Here is a 21604-nt window from a genome sequence, read left to right as displayed (position 1 = left end):
TTGAAAATGACTCCTACAGAACAAAATGATAGAGAGAAAACATTTCAACAAAACATTTAAAAACCACATTGCTCAAGTATTAAGGACAGAGATCTAGAAAGTTTTGCATATCGATTTACTTTCTCTGATATCAGTGATTCTTAATATCATGGAACCTCTCCCACAATAAGCATACACCACAAACATTTTGTACATAATTTCATAAGTTCACAGCCCTCCTGAGAGCCTATTCATGGACTTCATTTTCAAAAGTGGTAACGATTTCCAGAAATTGACTAATTTTCTCAGGTACATCCTAGAAATGCCACCTTCTCACTATCTTCCACTTATTTTGTGAGCAAATCAATGTTACCAGTTAAAAACTACCTAGAATACCAATGAGCACTAACATATCTGGCTTGAAAACATTTCATTAGTCATTTTTGGATGTTGCTTCCTATCTTTTAAGTATAAAAAAGGCATTTCAATAAAAACAAATATATAATGAAGTCATCTCCCTTTGTGTGAAGAAATATGAATGAACTGTGCATTAAAATTTAAAAGCAACGTAGTTCACTGCCAAAACTTTAAATGTCTCAAGAGCACAACAAATTCTGAACACACTAAGATCATGTTGCTACTTCAGTATTCTTGGGAATGGTGAGTGATTAGTTGGTCTATGGTTTAGGATCAGTTTCCATGCTTGTTTCTTGAGCTTCTTCTACCTCTGAGAGCTTTTCATCATCTGCAGTTGAGAAAGAAACATAAAACTTTAATCAAATTTGCTTAAATTATATGTTTAATGAATACATGAAAACACTTTTATCCTTTATTAGCGAATATATTTAAAGCAAAAATGGCAAAATGGCCGCCTATGACTGTAATTGACCCACACAACTGGGTTTGGTTTTAAAAGTCCTGTTTTGGTTGTTGTTATTAGTTGAATCAAAATGCAAAATTTATGTGATAGACTTCACTTAAAAAAAAAAATCTAGGTCTTAGGCTTCTTTGCAAACAATCAGAAGATCAGAAAACACAAAAATTGGCTTTAGTCAATACAAAGAGCAAGTCCCCTGGTCCCCAAAGCACCTAGTTCATTGAGAATGCAAATGTATTTATGCATTGATTATTTCACTTGTTGCCTGCCTGGGTCCTGAATTGTTACTTTATAGCAATGTACTACAGTAAACCAAGAACAGTTCCAAATCTATCATGCTTAAATTTCTCTTTTTTTTTTTTTTTTTTTTTGCAGTACGCGGGCCTCTCACTGTTGTGGAGCACAGGCTCCAGACGCGCAGGCTCAGCGGCCATGGCTCACGGGCCCAGCCGCTCCACGGTATGTGGGATCTTCCCGGAGCGGGGCACGAACCCGTGTCCCCTGCATCAGCAGGCGGACTCTTAACCACTGCGCCACCTGGAAAGCCCCTTAAATTTCTCTTAATTTACAAACCACTAGACAGGTATTCAAATCATACCTATTCAGGCTTTTCCGCATATAATCAGAAAGGTGAACAACATGAGTACCTTCTAATGTCATCCAGCTATACTCCTGTTCTGAAACTGAAGGTGCACTCTCTTTAAAATGTATATTTTAGAAGACGTGCCTCTGATCATTTAAAAATCTTCACAGACATTCATTTTGCGACTCTTGTTACTTACTTTCCAGTGTTTGCTGAAGTTCATGGATGGTACTGAGAAGAACGTGAAACTGTTTCCTTCTCAATTCTAGCTGTGTTAATAAGAAAAAAAATTAATACACATTGATCCATAAACCTATACAGAACACAAAGGCTAACATATATCACATGCAAATACCTTATCTTCAACACTTTCTTTAATATGTGAAAGATGCTCTAATTCTTTTCCCAGAGCCTCTAGTTCCCTGAAAAAAATAAAATAGTGTTATATTTTGCTAATTGGGGGAACAGAATTCATAATTAATATCTAACTTTTTAGTTACTAAATAGTATTTATTTTAAAAATAAAAGATAAGGAGTTATAATACTCCATTATGATGAGACTCTTAAAACTAAGGGTGATTTCTTAACTTCTAAATATGCACTAATTTTCATTAAAATTAAATTTTAGGTAACTTTTAAAGTATAGAAAAACTTGATAATAGGATATCAAACCCCAAGAGTTGGTAACTTTTAACATTTTGTCATACTTATTTCAAGTCTGTTTTTTTTTTTTTTTTTTGGTAAATTGCAGATTAACTTGAAATAGCCTTTGACCTTTACCCCTGGCCCTCTGAACCGGGCCTTTTTCTCCTCCTCTACTCCCCATTCAGGCAGTCACTATATCATTCTAATCCTTTTTTACACATATATTTGTATCTCTAAATAATATACAGTATAAGTATATAATATTTGGGGAGCCCTAACTTTTATAAATGGTTATTATTCTGTATGTATTTCCGAAACTTAGGAATAATTTAAAATTCATTGTATATGTCTTCTGTTTTCCTTTCACTAATTGTTTTTGAGATCTGTGTTTAAAAAGTGTTTATCTAGTTAATTCTTTTTATTGAAGATCGGGCTCCTCCTTTTGATGATGTACTCCCACAAAAATGGAATGCATAGACTAGTATGTAAACATTTACGTATAAAGATTAGTTCCTTTAAGAGTAAAACTCTGAACTTACTTTAATGTCTCATGCCTGTCTGGATGACGCTGGATCACTTTTGCCAATGCATCATATTCTGAAAGATATAAAAATGTTTACTAAAATAAGGTTTTTTGAAACTTGTTATCAAACCAAAATGTCTAACATCACAGGTCTCTCCTATTCACTTTCTTAGTACATAAAGAAGTGGAAACACCGAAGGATGGACAGAGTATCGTCAGTTTCTCTTGATCGAATTATAATTTCAAGGATACATGACTTCAACAGTATTCCAAACAAGGATTTTACCTCCACTCTGTTTTTCCATTTACCTATGCCTGGGCAGAATACAAGAGGCTAGCATAAACGTAAGTGAACTTAAGTCATTATTGATCATCAAGTGAACTGATTCTGAAGAGGATCTTATTCCCTATTTGCCCAGCAAATAGAAGATCAGCAAGGTGTATATATCTATATATCTATATATCTATCTCCTACCATTAATTTCAGATCTTAGACAACAGAAAATTATACTTCTCACTCATTTCAAAGGTAAAGATCTCATAAACTTAGAAATGATTTATAGTTCAGGAACTTTGTTTCTGCTCCACTGAGAACTCCAAGATAAGTCATGTAACTCCTGTTAAGTTTTCCTATGAAATGATATGTGGCACATTTATTTAAAGGTCTCTTTAATCAATAAAAATACTGTAAATTGACATTAATTCTTAAGTAAGTTGGTATATCCTGCTCTAAATTGGCCACTGCAACCTGACCACATGCATTTTAGACTGAATTCACAAACCACCTTTTAAAAATAAGGAATTAGGGGTTTTCCACGGTGGCGCAGTGGTTGAGAGTCTGCCTGCCGATGCAGGGGACACGGGTTTGTGCCCCGGTCCGGGAAGATCCCACATGCCGCGGAGCGGCTGGGCCCTTGAGCCATGGCCGCTGAGCCTGCGCATCCAGAGCCTGTGCTCCGGAACGGGAGAGGCCACAACAGTGAGGGGCCCGCATACCGCAGAAAAAGAATAAAAAAAATAAAAATAAGGAATTAGGAATTAAATATCTTAATTAGCTCATTAAAAAGTAAAATTCAAGAGTCATGTACCACAGGGCTTCCCTGGTGGCGCAGTGGTTGAGAATCTGCCTGCCAATGCAGGGGACATGGGTTCGAGCCCTGGTCTGGGAAGATCCCACGTTCCGCGGAGCAACTGGGCCCGTGAGCCACAGCTGCTGAGCCTGCGTGTCTGGAAGCCTGTGCTCTGCAGCAGGAGAGGCCGCGATAGTGAGAGGCCTGTGCACCGCGATGAAAAGTGGCCCCCGCTTGCCACAACTAGAGAAAGCCCTCGTACAGAAACGAAGACCCAACATAGCCAAAAAATAAATTAATTAATTTAAAAAAAAAAAGGTTCATGTACCACAATGTTCACTGCAGCTCTATTTACAACAGCCAGGATATGGAAGCAACCTAAGTGTCCATCGACAGATGAATGGATAAAGAAGATGTGGCACATATATACAATGGAATATTACTCAGCCATAAAAAGAAAGAAAACTGAGTTATTTGTAGTGAGGTGGATGGCCCTAGAGTCTGTCATACAGAGTGAAGTAAGTCAGAAAGAGAAAAACAAATACCGTATGCTAGCACATATATATGGAATCTAAAAAAAAAAAGGTTCTGAAAAACCTAGGGTCAGGACAGGAATAAAGAGGCAGATGTAAAGAATGGATTCAAGGACACAGGGAGGGGGAAGGGTAAGCTGGGACGGAGTGAGAGACTGGCATGGACATATATACACTACCAAATGTAAAATAGGTAGCTAGTGGGAAGCAGCCACATAGCACAGGGAGATCAGCTCGGTGCTTTGTGACCACCTAGAGGGGTGGCATGGAGGGCGGGAGGCAGATGCAAGATGGTGGAGATATGGGGATATATGTATATGTATAGCTGATTCGCTTTGTTATAAAGCAGAAACTAACACACCATTGTAAAGCAATTATACTCCAATAAAGATGTTAAAGAAAAAAACAAACTTAAAAAATGCGAAAAAAAAAGTAAAAGTCATTGTTTTGGCAATCAGTGTATTAATTCGCTATAAGTGTGATTTTTTTTTTTTTTTTTCTGTACGCGGGCCTCTCACTGTTGTGGCCTCTCCTGTTGCGGAGCACAGGCTCCGGACGCGCAGGCTCAGCGGCCATGGCTCACGGGCCCAGCTGCTCCGTGGCATGTGGGATCTTCCCGGACCGGGGCACGAACCCGTGTCCCCTGCATCAGCAGGCGGACTCTCAACCACTGCGCCACCAGGGAAGCCCATAAGTGTGATTTTTAATAAAAAATTTTTTGGATTACAGTGTAAAAAAAAGAAAAAAACCCACAAAAACCCCCTAAGTCATAAAACCCCCACAACTCCAAAATAACCATTAACATTCTCTATATACTTCTAGTTTTGCATTTATATGTCACAATTGTGACTACACATTATATTTTTTTATCTTTCTTTCAATTTACATTATAGGAGGAACAATGCCCCTGCCATTAAAATTATTTTGAAATAGTTATTATGGACTAAAATAGACGCTAAATAAAAACAAGAGATCAGAACAAAACTAAGCTTTATCTTTCCTCTTATTAGAAATTTAGGCAGCTTGTAAATGTTTGCTTGCATTGTGCTTAATAAAAATTCACTGGGCTTATGGACTTCCCTGGTGGCACAGTGGTTAAGAATCCGCCTGCCAATGCAGGAGACACGGGTTCCAGCCCTGGTCCGGGAAGATCCCACATGCCCTGGTGCACCACAACCCCCGTGCGCCTAGAGCCCGTGCTCCGCAACAAGAGGAGCCACCACAAGGAGAAGCCCAGGTGCAACAGCTAAGACCCAACGCAGCCATAAATAAATTTATATATATAAAAAAATTCACTGGGCTTAAATTCTTTTCTGTTTTTTGAAAGTAGTTCCATTAAACAAACAAAAAAACCCCAAACAAAACCCTAAATAAATTACCTTTGCTCATTAACCATAACACTATTTAGGCAAAGGGATCTGAGTACAGTTAAAAAAATAAATAAATAAATAAAAATAAAAGAAATACTTGTTTAACCAATACAGTCCAACAACAACAAATTTTTTTTTCAGCATGACCTTCCTTCTCTGCTATTTTAAAGAATAATATAGTTTTAAAGAATTAAGTTTGACTCCTAATTCTTTTTTATAATTCAGGTTGATTCTAGCTGAAGGTTTCCCCTCACAATGTTAAAAACTGCATGAAAATACTAATCAGTAATAAAGTATTTGCACACTAAATCCCACAAAACCCTTACCTTGGCGATTTTTTCGTATTCGTTTTGCTTGAAGAATTTGCTTTTTGCACTCAGCAATTTTTTCATGTGCTCCAGCAATGCTACATTCTAATAAAAGGTTATTTTTTTTAAGATAGTTATAACAACATGTATAATCTTCCCGCATTTTCAATTTAAAAATATGTTTTTAAATTAAGTTTCATTGCTAATAAAATAGATGCTGGCATTTAAAAAATAGCTGTAACCCGAAGTATTACATTATCATTTTAGAATACATTCTTTCACTTAATGTTGTTATTGTTATTATTTTACCACTAACCAAAGAAAAATGTTAGCAGATATTATTTCCCTTAGACCATAAAAATTACAATTACAGATAGAAACAACAATTAAGTTTCCTTACCTATTTCTTTGTAAATTTTTTCATAATTTTCCATTTCTCTGAGATTCATATCATATACCAGCAAAGTTTTGCCCATTGAAAATTCACATTGGGACAGTGTGCTCAGCATACGTTGGTACTGGCTGTAACTAACAAAAAAAAGAGAGAAAAAGAAAAAAGATTTTTGTGGATTTCCAGTTGAAGTATTATAATGCAGGCACAGATTTGCCAAGTAAATTATACCAGGTTCTGAGAGAATAATTTTCTTTATTTAAAAAAAATTTAGAATATCTGTCCCTTATGTTTTCTTTTTCCAAATGTGGTTTACTTGAATTTATAAACTGTATCAGTTACAAATGCAAAGATGGGACTGTAGATCTTAGCAATATAAGCTTAATTCAAACAACTATTTGTTGAATTTTGTTTAAAATCCTTTTTAAAATGTTTTGATTAAGATGGTTTTTATCTTCACAATTCTGTTCCCATAATTTTTTCACTCTATACAATTATTTATCTATGTGAAAAGCTAGTTCAAATGCTGAAAAAAATTTTAAGTTAAAAAAATTATCAAAAATATAAAACCTTGCAGCAACTTTTATTAGTATGTTAAAAAGAGAAAATTTCATTTAGATATTTTGTCTTACTAAACACTTATCTGCTTTTAAAAGTGACCAAAGGAATGAGTCTGAATTTCACCTTCATTTCTTACCACTATGCCTTCTGCACATTTTAATGAACATAAAGCAGGCCAATGAAGAGAAGGCCAGAAAAGTCTACTCTGGATTAACCGAGTTGACTCCATTGGACATTTAAGGTGAGTGAAAATTTGAAATATTAACAGGACTGTATATATGGTCTAAAAAATTCACACCAGGACAGTAGTATAGAAACAACAGCAAAATGAAATACCCCTCTTCCTGAGATCCAGAGTTGCACCATTTAATGAAACTTTTCACTAGCAGATTAATTCTCCGATCATCTCCAGCACCATCTCCATCAATTAGGAGACGCTTCCGTATGACTTCGTCTGGAGGAAAGAACAATGTGAATTAAAATGACTGTCTGGCTCTTGTTAACTTTCGGGGGAAATAACCAATACCATTACTTATTCATTAATCCAAAAGAAAATTTATATATATATATATATGGAAAGTTATTAAGTGTTTGTGTCAGGCACTGTTTTAGGGGCTAGGGTTATAGCAGAAAAAAGCCTTGCCCTCACAGAACTGGCATTCTACTGCCGGATTGTTGAGTAGAGATAATTTTCAGGTACTACCAGGGAAATAAGCCAATAATTCTCGGAGAACTTTTTTTTGAAAAACCTGTTCAGACAGAAGGAAGTCTAAAGCATTCATGTCTCTGACTAGGTGTGAGGTACTGGTAAAAGGAAAAGAAAGAAAAGAAGATTTAAAAGATGTAGTGGCAGAATAGGAAAAGAGAATGAGATGGGTCAGAGAAAAAGGAATAGGTTTACCACGGGCCTCTCACTGTTGTGGCCTCTCCCGTTGTGGAGCACAGGCTCCGGATGCGCAGGCTCAGCGGCCAGGGCTCACGGGCCCAGCCGCTGCGCGGCATGTGGGATCTTCCCGGACCGGGACAGGAACCCGTGTCCCCTGCATCGGCAGGCGGACTCTCAACCACTGCGCCACCAGGGAAGCCCTGTTTTTTTTTTTTTTTAAGTGTAATTTTTAAAATAAATTTATTTTATTTATTCATTTTTGGCTGCGTTGGGTCTTCGTTGCTGCACAAGGGCTTTCTCTAGCTGTGGCGAGCGGGGGCTACTCTTGGTTGCGGCGCGCGGGCTTCTCATTGCGGTGGCTTCTCTTGTTGCGGAGCACAGGCTCTAGGCGTGTGGGCTTCAGTACTTATGGCACACGGGCTATAGCGCGCAGGTTCAGTAGTTGTGGCGCACGGGCTTAGTTGCTCCGTGGCATGTGGGATCTTCCCGGACCAGGGCTCTGAACCTATGTCCCCTGCATTGGCAGGCAGATTCTTAACCACTGCACCACCAGGTTAGTCCCCCCAAAAGTGTAATTTAGTTATTATATCTGTAATGTTTCTTTCCTTCCCCATGAGGACTTTTTTTTTAAATAAGTCTGTCTCACTTTTGTTCCAAGGAAAAGAAAAAAGAGAAAAAGGAATAGAAAAGCAGTGCAGATGATAATGATGAGTAACAGGTGGGGCCCCAAAGGGTCTGCCTGGCAGCCCTGACCTAGTGTTCTTCCTGGACAAAATAATGCTGGATCATAACAAGAGAAACGCAAATTGAAACCACAATAAGGTATCACTTTCATCTATCGTATTGACAAAGATCAAAGACCTGATAATCAGTGATGGCAAAGGTGTTGAGAAATCGCACTTAATCAGTGATGGCAAAGGTGTTGAGAAATCGCACGCACACTGATGGAATGCAAACTGGTACACTCTTTGCAGGGCAGCTGACCAATAAGACAATATTCAAAACGCACATACCTTTCTGACCCCATTATTCCAGTTCTAGGAATTCATCCTATAGATACATGTGCACCCATGCACAAAGATAAATGTAAAGGGACGTTCTTAACAGTGCTGCTTGTGGTAGAAAGATTGCAAACCTAAACATTCACCAGTAAGAGACTGGATAAATTAGGAAACATTCATTAAATGTAATAATATGCAGCCAAAAGAATAGTGTGGATGTATATACGGATATCAAAAAAATCTTAGATATGTTAAATAAAATGAAAACAAAACAGGTGCAGAGAAACACACAGTTTGCTGCCATTTGTGTAGAAAAGGGGGAGGCCATGTGTGTATATGTGCGCCCATCACATATATGTGTTTGTGTATTCAGAGAATATCTTTGGAAGAATCCACAAGAAACTGGTAACAGTGGCTGCTTCTGGTGAGAGGGATTACAGATACAGGATGAGAAGGGATTTAATTTTTATATGACTTTGTAGGATTTGTTTTTTACCATGTGCGTGCGTCTAAAAAAAATAATTTTTAACGTGTGAATAATTCCTGGAGAGCCTGCAGGATGAATACAACAAAATCTTTAAACAATAGTTCCTGTGTGTAGGCAGAAGTATTTCTGAGCGCAGGTGCAACAGAGATAAACTTTGGAAGGCAGATGGCTCCAGTTTTAAAATCTATTCTGTGACATCAGATAAACATTTTTAGAATTAGGTATTGTTCTCAGAGTCATGGCTTTGACAAATGGCTCAAGCTACAGATTCATCAAGTGTTTCAATTTTACACTTTAAAATATAAACTAATGCTTTCCTTATTTAACCACCAACAATGTTATTTGAGGAGACTAAGGACAAAACACAGTCCTTGAAGAGATTAAAATGCAGAAAATGAAATTGATTTTCTAAAATCACGAATGTTTTAACTTTGTTAAAAGTAAACATTCAGTGGGTGAGCAATCCAGTGGTCAATTGAGGCTGTTTAGTTTCTTTTTGATCTTCTTATCTCTAATCTTCCAAGCCCCCAAGGAACCCCATTTTCCTCTCAGATACCCAGGCAGCCTACTTTATTGAGGACCAGGGATTTCAAATGTAAGTGAATTCAGGGAATAGGGAGTAAGGAAATTGAGGAGTAAGTACATAAAGGGGGGAAGCTAGTACCAGAGCTGGCTTTTCAAGAGATTTTTAAAGTTTGGTGACTAACTAAAAATGTTTCAAATACATTTTGTGATCTTTTCAGCTGCATACTTAAGATCTGCGCACTTTTTATATATGTATGTAATATCCTAATTACAGAAATTTTTGAAAAATGTTTAAAGCCTTGTACAGGCCAAATAAACTTGGGAAAAAGGTTAGTCAGGGCCCATTCTATGTCTTCTTCATTCTGTTTGCTCTCCAGCCTCTCACACTGTGTCTTTACATTTCTGATACTCAATAAAGATTTTTAAGTTGGATTTGTGGTGCCTGCCTGGGACCATCTGCCCTCCAAAGAGTTTGTCTCAATAAAACACTAACAAGGACTAGCAGCAACCATCTTATTTTCAGGTCCATAGCAGAGATTTCCCTAATTGTACAAAAGACATGAATATTTGATCAATGAGCAGATGTGTCCATAGGTACCGGACTAAGTTCTGAGGACATGAAATAAAGACCTGAGCTCCTTCACTCTAGTTGGAGAAGTAACACCCATATGAATACACACACACACAGAGGAGGCTGTGATTGTTAAATGAGTGACAGACACACAGCAGGAGATTAAGAGGAGAGCTTCCCTTAGCTTGGGGGGAACAGGGAAAGAGGATTTTGAGCTGCTCTTTTGATACTTGAAAATCATCAGTCAAAAAAGCCAAAAGGCATTTTAATAGTATCTATCGAAATTTCAAATAATATGTACTCTTTGACCCAAAAATCCTAGATATACTTGCCTATATGCAATATGACATGTTCATCAACAGGGGGTTAGATAAATTTCGACATAAGAATATGATGGAATACTAAGAAGCGATAAAAAACAAAGAATGAGGAAACATCTGTGTACTGGGAAAGAGAGACCACTTAATACAACTTGTTAAAAGAGTAAGGTGAAGAATCATATTTATGGCATGTTTCTTTTCATATAGAAATGGGGGGAAATAAGAATATATATTCCTGTGTTTATATTCACATAGATATCCTGGAATGCTATACAAGAAGCTAATAAAAGGGGTTATCAAGGAATTGGGGCAGTATCAGGTGGGGAGCTGGAGGACAGGCTGGAAGATGGGGAAATATTTTTTATATTATTTGTTTTTTGAACCATATAGGTACTCAAAATCTGTTAGCTGTTGTTTGAAAAAGCAAGCTATAATTGTGGTGATGGTATCATAGGTGTTTGTATATGCCCAAATGCATCAAATTGTACACAGTATGTGTAGTTCTTTGTATATCAGTTATACCTCAATAGAAGTGTTAGAAACGAAGAAAGCAAGCTAAAGTTGTTTCCCTACTCCCCATCCCCACCCCCGGCAGGCAGGGAGAAAGCTGTGAGCTAAGGCAGAGGTGTGGAATGCAAGGCTGGATCTGGCTGTGAGTACTCTAGGACAACAGGGGGGCTGGATGTGTGTGAAGACAGATATCACCGAGACCCAAGTTCATAAAGGCAGTTAGAGGTCAGATTATGGGAGTCCACACTAGTAAATGCCATCCTGGTAGACTTGGACCTCTCTGGAAGGCAACAAGTTGGAGTTGCTGAAGATTCATGGCTGGACTTTCTAGGAGGATCAAGTTGAGGGCAGAGTGTACAAAATGGAACGCAGCTGTGAAGCATCTAGGAGGCTACCAAAGCATATGCAGTATGAGCTAAAATGCCATGAATTAAAGCAGAGATTAGAATCGCAGGTCCCGGTAGGCAAATTACGAAAGGCAGGGGCCAGGGCCAACACTGGCCGGCACGAGGAGGAGTGCAGTCTGATGAGTTCTGGTGAAACGGGGGATTCGCTGTCCAGGCATTCACGGGTCTTTCTCCTACTTCAGTCCTATCCCTCTTGTCTACAGAGCATTTCTTCACAGCCAGACCCTGGGCCAGAAGTCAAAACCTGGGTCCAACGTTCTGGTTAGTCCACAGTGTTTACTTTGTGTTTGTGACCAACTTTTAACTTCACCTGTAAAACTGGGAATAAAACTATCCACTTCATAGGACTGCTGTGAAACTTTATGGAAATAAAAGTGTACAGAGAAGCATGATGCCTGTTCATTGTAGGAAAGAAAAAAAGGGAAAAAAAAGTTATTCTTATCTTCATGTTAAATTTAATTCACAACTTAATGTTAAAAAGCGAGTACATGTTGGAGATATATCTATAGATACATCTATATACCCAGGTAGATATATATTATGCATACAAAGTTTTGTCCAGTTATGATTTCTCACAAATTTGCTTGTCTCAAACTTTGTACTGTAAGGTCATGATATTTCTAGCTTAAACTGCATAGGCAGTTGCTGCCTAGGAAATTCTCTGGGGATGAGGATGACTGAAATAACATACATAGAGTACAGAGCACAGCTCCAACAGCAACAAAATAAAACCAAAGGGTAAGTTGCCAGTTTGAAAACAGCCTCTGTTCTTTTTAAATTTAAAGATGGCCAGCTGCTGATGGTTCCCAGCGTGTGTGATACCAGCATTGTTATTTTTAATGGTACCTCCTCAATTAGCTCTAGATTGAACACACCTAAACATGTTCTGTTTACTATATACATTGACTCCATAAATTATCATGCTGAAACTCTCTGTAAGCAATCTGGATGCTAATATTAATCCTGGCGGGCCTTGGTCCACCTGTAAAAATGGTGAAGATGGCTTAGAAACGATTTCAGTGATGTTATCAACATCATTCCTCAGTTGTCCCAATTACTTTCTTAACTGACCACGAGGATCAAAACCGTCTGGGAAAAGCCTTGAAACCAAAATACCTAACATCTGCTCTGAGAGTGGTGGTTTTCCACCTAATTTTAGGCTCGTAGGAAGATTTCCTACTGGATTCAGTTATATGTGTGCCATAATTATATCTACAAAATGTCTGCCATTCAAAAGTCACTTTCAAATCAGTTATGACACATGCATGGCGATAAGCAAATATTTACTCAAAAAACTGGGATGTATTTTAGACCCTTGCCTGTCTTATACGCCACTTTCTACCTAGAAGAAATACATCAAGAAGTCCTTTTAAAGGGTTAGATTTTAATGCCCAATTTTCCATAAACAGGCTGGAAGAAATGACTGCTTTACAGTCACTAAACCAACTCTCCATGTCCAAGCCTCTGGTTGGATGACACAGCCATCTAAGGAATTTTCTCATTTTAGTGTGGAAAGGACAATCTCTCCTAAACCCAGACTAACACTGCTTTCAAAACCCCTAATTGTTATTCCCTCAAAGTGGCTATTAAAACCTTGATTACAAAACAAGTTTTCATACCTTCTTGGAGCAAATACTGAAAAAAGGAAAGAGAAGAACAATTTGGAAGATAATGGTGAGCCAAGTTCCAAAACACTTAAGGGACATGTCAAGGCTTGACAACCAGTGATAAGAACCTGTTATGTAACTTCCTCCTAGGGCTAAGCTACCATCAAGCCCACCCGCCCGACCTGCTAGACCGCACAGCTCCCGATCTCACCTGCTTTCAAGAAATAGCAATTCTGTGATCTAACAGTGAGGATCAGCACTTCCTTTCTGAAGGCAGTTTAGCAAGAAATTCTGCAGGCACACAAACACCCCACTGGCTTTTTCTTGGTGTTCCTAAACATTCTGGATCCAAACTGAAAACCACAGGAAGGGATAACTGGAGATAAGATTACACAGGAAAAAACAGCTACTAGGAAACCAATGAGGCGATATGTATTTTAATTAAGAATACATATACCCTTGACCTGTCTTCTAGAAATGATTCCCACAAGTGTACGAAGACAACTATGCATATATCTCCAGTCATACTATTTGTAAGAGTAAAAAACAGAAAAAAAAAAAAAAATGTTGGGCTTCCCTGGTGGCGCAGTGGTTGGAAGTCCGCCTGCCGATGCAGGGGACACGGGTTCGTGCCCCGATCCGGGAAGATCCCACATGCCGCAGAGTGGCTGGGCCCGTGAGCCATGGCCGCTGAGCCTGTGCGTCCGGAGCCTGTGCTCCGCAACGGGAGAGGCCACAAAAGTGAGAGGCCCGCATACCGCAAAAAAAAAAAAAAAATGTTTACAAGGAGATTAATTAAAAGACAACAACAACAGAATATCACAAAAGAATAAGGTAGAAAAAGCTCCAAAAGAACTCAAAAATGTGTCATTAATTATGGAAGTATAGTTCAAAAGAGCATGTAAACATTTGTGTAAACTTTATATGTGCATACCAGCACACCAACTAACATACACATAACGCTTTATAATATGCTAAGTTATCCTCACAAGAGCCCTATAAAGTGGATGTTACCCCTATTTACCAATGAAGGAGCTGAAAGTTACTTGTCCAAATTAAATGCCACAAGAAGGAGGAGAGCTGGGACTCGAACTCAGGAGTTTGACGCCCGCAGAGGTGTTTTTTGCCTTTTATGGCATTTAAAAACCATTCTGGAAGGGCACACAAAAAACCCCTTACACTGACTACCTCTGGGGAGTGGGATTAGCAGTGGAAGGTGAAGAGGGGAAGGTTTTCACTTGTCGCTTGGTACATTTCTTCTTGAATTTCCTAACGTGTATTATTTGTCTTCCTCACAGTATCAACCGTCGTTATCTGGATAGAGAGCTTATTGGTCATTTTGAGGTATTTTTCTTCACTTTTTCTGTATTAAAAATTCTCATCAGTGTTCTTCAATAAATCTATGATGTGTTAACAAGAAAAAAGAAAACTGGCTTGACCTATTAACTGGAGGAGAGACGAAGGCCATGTAAAAACAACGTGTGTGTAGATTCTTCTTAAGAGTCATCACTAGATCACCATCGCTTATGGGTTATTAAGCTGAATTACATATATCCCATTGTGTTGGATTCCTCCTGGTAAAATAACACCTAGCCCCTCCTTTCAAGAAGCTTAAAGTCATTAAAACAACTTTTAAGGCCAACAATATTAAGACACAAAGAAGTCAGGTGGAAAGAATAAACAGATGGTTTGATTCTTCCATGTAAATATGGATCTCTTGGGAGACACTTAGGCCCAGTCTAAATAAATTGCTGATACCAAAGTAAATTACATAAACCAAAATTAAATTAAACATTAAAAAAAGAAAAGCAAAAAAATGAATGTTGAGGGCCTTTGTTTTTCTCTAGATTTATTTAAATGTTTAGAGTATGGCCCTAATAAAGTCAAGGTTGAAACTCCAATCTTGCTTTGAGATACCTTTTATCTTGGCTAAAGAAGTATTATTTTATATTTGAACTGCTTCAGAAACCCCTGTGCTGGGACCATAGATGAGGGCAAAAAGTGGGCAAATCCATTGGCACTAGTGAACAAAAAAGCCAAGCAAACTCCTTGGCCACAAATATCTAACTTTGGATCAGCAATTGAGATTGGAATAGCGGCAGCAGCAGACATTTAGCGTTTGTACACTCTTTTTTTTTTTTTTTTTTGGTACGCGGCCCTCTCACTGTTGTGGCCTCTCCCGTTGCGGAGCACAGGCTCCGGACGCGCAGGCTCAGCGGCCATGGCTCACGGGCCCAGCCGCTCCGCAGCATGTGGGATCTTCCCGGACCGGGGCACGAACCCGTGTCCCCCGCATCGGCAGGCAGACCCCCAACCACTGCGCCACCAGAGAAGCCCTGTACACTCTTTTATTTGATGACCATACCTCTTGCTTGTTTCCTTTCACTCTGAAAAGTGTCCTCGTTTGGACAATCAATTAAATGGTCACTCAACTTCGAAGTGCTTTACATATATTAATCACGCTTTATCCTTGAAAACACCCTATAAAGTATGTATTATTATCTTCCTTTTACAGATGAGTAGTGTCACCTCTGCAGTCAGAGGAATAGATACACAATTACATTATTAGAAAAGTCATAGTGCCATTCCATTACTGTCATATTGTTCATGGCCATGTTAAAAACCACTATTTCAAGTTTTAACAAGCATATTATCCATGCATGACACTTTCTAATTTAATAAACAACAACAACAACAAAAAAACACTGTCAAAACCAACATGCTCTATGAAATGGAGTGTACGGTCACATCCCGCTCTCCAACCCCCTTCTCATCTCCCATCTGTGGCTCTGGCATATCAAGATATATACCTAATGTTCTCTGTACTGAAAAAAGTGCTTCTGAAATGCTTTCTATCAGAGTACTAACACTGTTTAACACCCTTTAAATTAACACATACAAAATACAAACTGTGAACATAGTTTAAATTAACAGTAACAACATCTAAACTGTTTTCCAGTTAGCCAGAATGCTGGGGTGGCAACAGAGAAGAGAGAATGGCTTTGCCAATAACTAGCTATATGACAGTAAGCCACTAACTTCCCAGGACTTCCACTTGTCCATCTAAAGGCAACGGTATTGGTGATAATATTTATAGTTCAGTATAGGTAACAATATAGCGTCTCTCTCCTTCCCTTTGAAGAGGGCAGTTCCTCCAATTAACCAATGTGTCCTTGTACAGGAAATAAAGTTTCTCCTCCAAGGGCTCCCAGTCCAATTGGATAGGCAAACCCAGGTGTAAGGACTACATGAAGGCACAGCACCTTGCAAGGCACTCAAACTTGGAAGAGGACATCAGCCCTCCTCTAGTCTCCAGAGACAGGTATTGGAACTTCTTCAAGACCTTTTCAGGAGGAAGATAGAAATATGGAGGCCACCCACTCCTCAGTCCTCTCGACTGTCATGTCATCATCCTAATCCAAGCCCACCTTGGAGTACTTCTCGTTGGCCTCCCTGTTTCCATTCTTGCCTTCCTAGAATCCATTCTCTATACAGCAACCCAGAATGACCCAAAAGATGTATCGTATCACTAACTCTTCTGCTTGAAACCCTCCGATCACTTCCGAGTGCCCACAGAAGAAAACCTGATCTCCTTTCCATAGCCTGCAAGGCTCTCTGACCTCCTTTTGTATCCCACCCGTCCTGGTCCACCTGGATCCAGCCCCAGTGGCCTTCCCTATCTTCCTTAAAGGGCGCAGAGCTTGTCTGCACCTCAGGCCTTTGCACTAGTTGTTGCCTCTATCTGGAATACTTTCCTTGGCTGTTCATGTGGCAGCGGACCCCTTCAGGTCTTATCGTAAACATCACTTATCAGAGGTCACACCTGAGCACCTGATTTTAACCTAACTCTCCACAGCCCTCCCCCATTACTCTCTCTTATTCCATCTAGTTCATTCTCAGAACCAAATTATGCTCTTTCTCAGAAATTATCTTACTTACTTGATTGCATGCTGTTGCTTCCCTCCCCCAAGTGAGAGTCGGGCCTTCCTCTATACAGTCTACTGTTATAACCAGCACTGTGCTTGGGAGGCATGTAATAGATATTTACATTATGTATCACTCACTCCTGCTTGATTCTTACCAAAAGCTCAGCTGAGGAAAATCAAGTTTACCAAGATTACCTAAAGAAGTTGTGGCTTGTCCTTTCCTCTATGGTCTAGATAATTCTTAAAACAAAAAAAGCCAAAAAACCTTGCTCTGAAGTAAGGCAGACCAGCAGAGTTCTTCACCTAAACCACATGGTCTATCTGCTTTGGAATGCCTTTCTAAGTTGTGATTTAGCCTTCTTTGACCTAGTAAGGCATGTGCTAAAAAACAGTTTTATGATCCTCAGTGCTAAAAACAGGTTAAGGATATGACACTGGCTTTTCTTTATGAGGACCCTAAAGAGAAGCTTATTTTTTAGTGTTTAAATTTTAAAAAAAACATTAAAAAAAATTTAAAAAAACAAAACAAAAAAACCCCACTGCTTGTCCTGGGTATCTATCTAGTGTTGCCTTCCTGCTCTCATGAACACTAGATCACAGGATGGCCTAGGTCCTGCCTCTTGGTATGGACAGCTAGGGAAACAAGTCACTTGCACCTTTAATTAACACACAGATTTGACCCCGATTACAAGGATCACCCCACTTCTAACTTCTTGTTTTTACTGGTCGTGATCTTTTTGCCTTGTTTCCTCATCCATTTATTTTAACGTTTTCTCATTATAATGAGCTGCTTTAAATATTTTCTGGAATATGCCATATAAGTAAATTAAGTATTAAGGGCTAGAGCAGAAATATACATAAGATAATATGGTTAATAGGTGAAAGATCAACTGGTTAAGAGCAGAGAATATTTGATGTGAGTCCTGAAGAATAAATGGGCAGTCACCAGCCAGAAAAGGCAGGGAGTGGCAACCTGCACAGATAAAAGAGAGGGAGAAGGCACAGTCCTCATCAAAGGAAAGTGGAGGAGAGGCAAGTAAACCAACTCTTACATTTAATAGTATTTACTGAACATTACTATGTACCCGATGCAGTGCAAAGCATTTCACAACTTTTACTGCATCTAATTCTCAAAACCAGCCTATGAGGTAGCCTGTATTATTATCCCCATTTACAAGGAATGAAAGTGAGGCTCAAAGAGGTTAATTAACCTGCACAAGGTCAGACTGCTTTTTTTTTTTTGTGGTACGTGGGCCTCTCACTGTTGTGGCCTCTCCCGTTGTGGAGCACAGGCTCCGGACGCGCAGGCTCAGCGGCCATGGCTCACGGGCCCAGCCGCTCCGCGGCATGTGGGATCTTCCCGGACCGGGGCACGAACCCATGTCCCCTGCATCGGCAGGCGGACTCTCAACCACTGCGCCACCAGGGAAGCCCGGTCAGACTGCTTTTAAGTGGCAGAGTGCGGATTCTGATGGCCTCTTTGGATGTAGGGAGCATTTGACTGCAATCAGTGCGTTTACTAGAACTCATCTTCCCTCTCCATTTCCCTTCTGACAAAACCTCTCTCCCCTGCCGTTGCCTACTTCAATGAATAGAGAAGTTTCCAATCAGAAACCAGGGGTAGTCCTCGGCCCTTCCCCTCATATCCATTCGATCTCCTGACATTTGACCTCATAAATTTCTCTCCCGCCTGTCTACTTCTCTGCAGTCCCTCTTGGTCCCAGCCTCCATCATCTCTCACTAGGACCATGGCAGCTGTAGCTCAGAGACAGGATGCACAAGGGGGAAGAGGAAGAACTCTGAGCCAGACTGCTTGATGTGGAGCTCAGGCTCTGTAACTTGCTACCTGTGCAACCTGGGGCAAGTTACTTCACCTCGTTGTGTCCCAGTGTCATCTGTAAAGTGGGGATAATAATTAGAACATGCTTGACATACTAGCATACTATATAGATGGTAGAAAGGAGAGAGGCCACTTACTTAACTCCTCACTTTCCCTTCCCCTCGTCACTTTTCACATAGTAGAGTGTGGTGGTTGTTTTTGATGCAAATCTGATAACATCCCACCAATGCTAAGAAAACTTTTAATGGTTTCCCATTGCCCTCAAAAATTTCTGGCTCATAAATTTCTAACTTCTAGCCAATACTTACCATCTTTGAGTTCTTCCAATGCTTTGTGGCCTTTGCACAAGTAGTTCTCCACCTGGCATACCAAGCCAACTACATCTAGTTATCCTTCAAAAAACGGGATTAAGAGGAACTTTTTCAGGGAGGCTTTCTGATCTCTGAGAATGGATAAGCAATCTTTGTTACATGCTTCTACAGTTCCGAACCTTGAACTTCCTCTGTAGTAACGTTTGCCACCGTGAAAACTAATTATCTCATGTGTTTTTCCCACCAGACTGTGACCTCAGAGGAGGAAAAGGTCTTGCCTGTTGGTTCTGGGCTGTTAAGCCCAAGGCCTAGCCCAGGTGGGATAAATATCTACTGAATAAATGAAACTGGAATGCAGCGAAGTTTTAACTGGACCTTGAAGAGACTTCACTTCATTACTCCTCATCATGATCACAAATTTGGGCCTATTACTCTTCCCCCCAGTGGCCTGGTCCTTCAAGGCAGAAACTCTGTCTACCTCCCACTCTTCAGAAATGGCCTCTCTATAGGCATCTAAGGTTAGTGGCCACTCTTTCTTCAAATAGACCCTGCACCCCTAGGTCGCCCCTTCCCAAATGTCAAAGGACTTCCTTACTCCTTAACTGGATACCTTCTTAGATTCTCCCTCCAGTTGCCCATCATGCTTGTCCACCTTCCCCAAGGTGTCACTCTATTTCTGCTCTCAATCTGTAGACCAGCCCCTGGGCCCCTCCTTACATGGAAGGACCTCCTAATCTGTCCTCACAACTTTCCAGAAATCCAGCCCCTGCCCCTCCCCCAACTCCATTCCAGCAGACAAACCATCCTCCCCAAGACATACACACAAACGAATCTTCTAGTGTCCTGATCTACCGTAGGTGGCCCCATCCCTATACTGGCTCCTCTTAATACCCCAGGCACAGTCCCTGGCTGTCCTCCGGCCACCCCGTCCACATCTACTCTTTTTAGATACTGTCCCCAGCTCCCTCTCGCTACCCCCAAGCCAGGGCTAGTTCTCAGGCCTCAGTGCGATCCACCCCATGGTCTGGGGGACCTTCCCAGTCTGTCCAGAGGACTCCTCCAGGTATCACTCTCTGTGCGCTGACACCCCTGGTACTATTGTCCCGGGACTCCCTTCTTTCCGACTTGGCCCGAAACCCTCGGCCCATCCCCGGAGTTCCCACTCCCTTTCAGCTCTCCAAAGGTCCTCCGGACCCCCGGCTGCAAGGCCTCCACCCCTTCCTCCCCTTCGCCGCCCCTCGGGCCCCATCACCCCCACCCAGTGCTCCCTCACCACATCCTCCGACAGCCTGGACCCCTTCCGGGTACCATCCGCCCGCGCATAGCTGCCGGCCTCCCCGGGCCCCCACGTGTGCTCCCGGCCCCTCGACGATCCTCCCAGCGCACCCTCCCCAAGCCCCGCGCGGCCTCGGGAGAGCGGGCCGCGGAGTTCGCGGGGCTCCGAGGGGGACGGGGAGGGCTCCGGGGAGAGGCCCAAGGGCTCGGGGGAAGCGGCCGGGAAAGCCCGGGTCTCCGAGGGGCCCGATCGGGGAGGCCAAGGGGCTCCCGGAAGCGGCGGGGGAGGCCGGGGGTCTCGGGGCAGGCGGCGGCGGGGGCCGGGGAGGCCGCGCGGCCCCGGGGAGCGGGCCGGAGCGGCAGGGAGCGGGCCTCACCGTCAGTCACGGCTCCCATGGCGTGCGCGGCGGCGGCGGCGGCGGCGCAAGCCGAGGCGGCGGTTGGCGGCGGCGGAGGTCAAACTCCCACAATGCAGCCGGGTAAACAGCCATGGAGGAGGAGGCGGCGGCGCCCGCGGCCGCCCGCTCCGCCGCCTGAGCCGCGCCGCGCCGCCGCCGCCGCCGCGGGACCTGCGCTCCGCGCGCTCCCCGAACTCCCCGGGGGCGGCCGCGGCCGGCGCGTGTGGGGCGAAGCCAGGCGGGCGGTGGCGGCGGCCCCGGTGCAGCCCCGGCCTCTGCCGCCCCCCCTGCCCCCCGCTGCCCCCGTCCGGCCCACGCCCAGAGGCCGCCCCGGAGGCCTCCGCCAAACGCCAGGTGAGCTCGCCCGGGCGCCGCCGGGGCGGCGGGGGCTACGCGGGGTCCAAGCCCCCCGCGCCTCCTGGGGGACGGCGACCGCGGCCCCGCCGCCCCTTTCCCGCTACCGCTGCTGGGGGTGGGCTCGCTCTCCTGGGGAGGGCGGGGGAGCGGAGGGGGCGCCCTGCCCGCCTGAGCCCGGGAGTCGGGGGAGCCCGTTCACAGAGGGGGCGCGGCGTGAGGGTCCCCGCGAAGTTGGCGCCCACGCGCGCCGGGGCGGGTCTCGCGCGCGGACACTTGCGCGGGGCGCGGCCGGCGAGCGAAAAAGGCCCCGGGTTCCAGGTGGCGCGGTTCCGGCCCCGGAGGC

General features: G+C 42.3%; 2 protein-coding genes across 2 annotated transcripts in view; one reads left to right on the top strand and one right to left on the bottom strand.

Moving 5' to 3' along the window:
• Nucleotides 1-101: 101 nt before the first annotated feature.
• On the bottom strand, nucleotides 102-20997 carry THOC7 (THO complex subunit 7; the record flags this gene model as incomplete). The annotated part of the gene is given in 9 exon segments (XM_081246320.1): nucleotides 102-724; nucleotides 1639-1708; nucleotides 1795-1861; nucleotides 2624-2681; nucleotides 5907-5993; nucleotides 6289-6416; nucleotides 7177-7294; nucleotides 20884-20962; nucleotides 20968-20997. Coding segments are annotated over 9 exon segments (705 nt in total). The 3' UTR covers nucleotides 102-656.
• Nucleotides 20923-21604, top strand: part of ATXN7 (ataxin 7) — a 131277-nt gene continuing 130595 nt past the window's right edge. Inside the window, exon 1 of the mRNA XM_081246308.1 lies at nucleotides 20923-21258. The gene's annotated coding sequence lies outside the window, so the exon portion shown is untranslated. The remainder of the gene's footprint in view (nucleotides 21259-21604) is intronic.

Source organism: Mesoplodon bidens (assembly GCF_964165515.1).
Source record: "Mesoplodon bidens genome assembly, chromosome: 10".
Lineage (NCBI taxonomy): Eukaryota > Metazoa > Chordata > Mammalia > Artiodactyla > Ziphiidae > Mesoplodon > Mesoplodon bidens.
The sequence above is the reverse complement of the archived record's forward strand: the minus strand, read 5'-3'. Positions and strand labels throughout refer to the sequence as shown.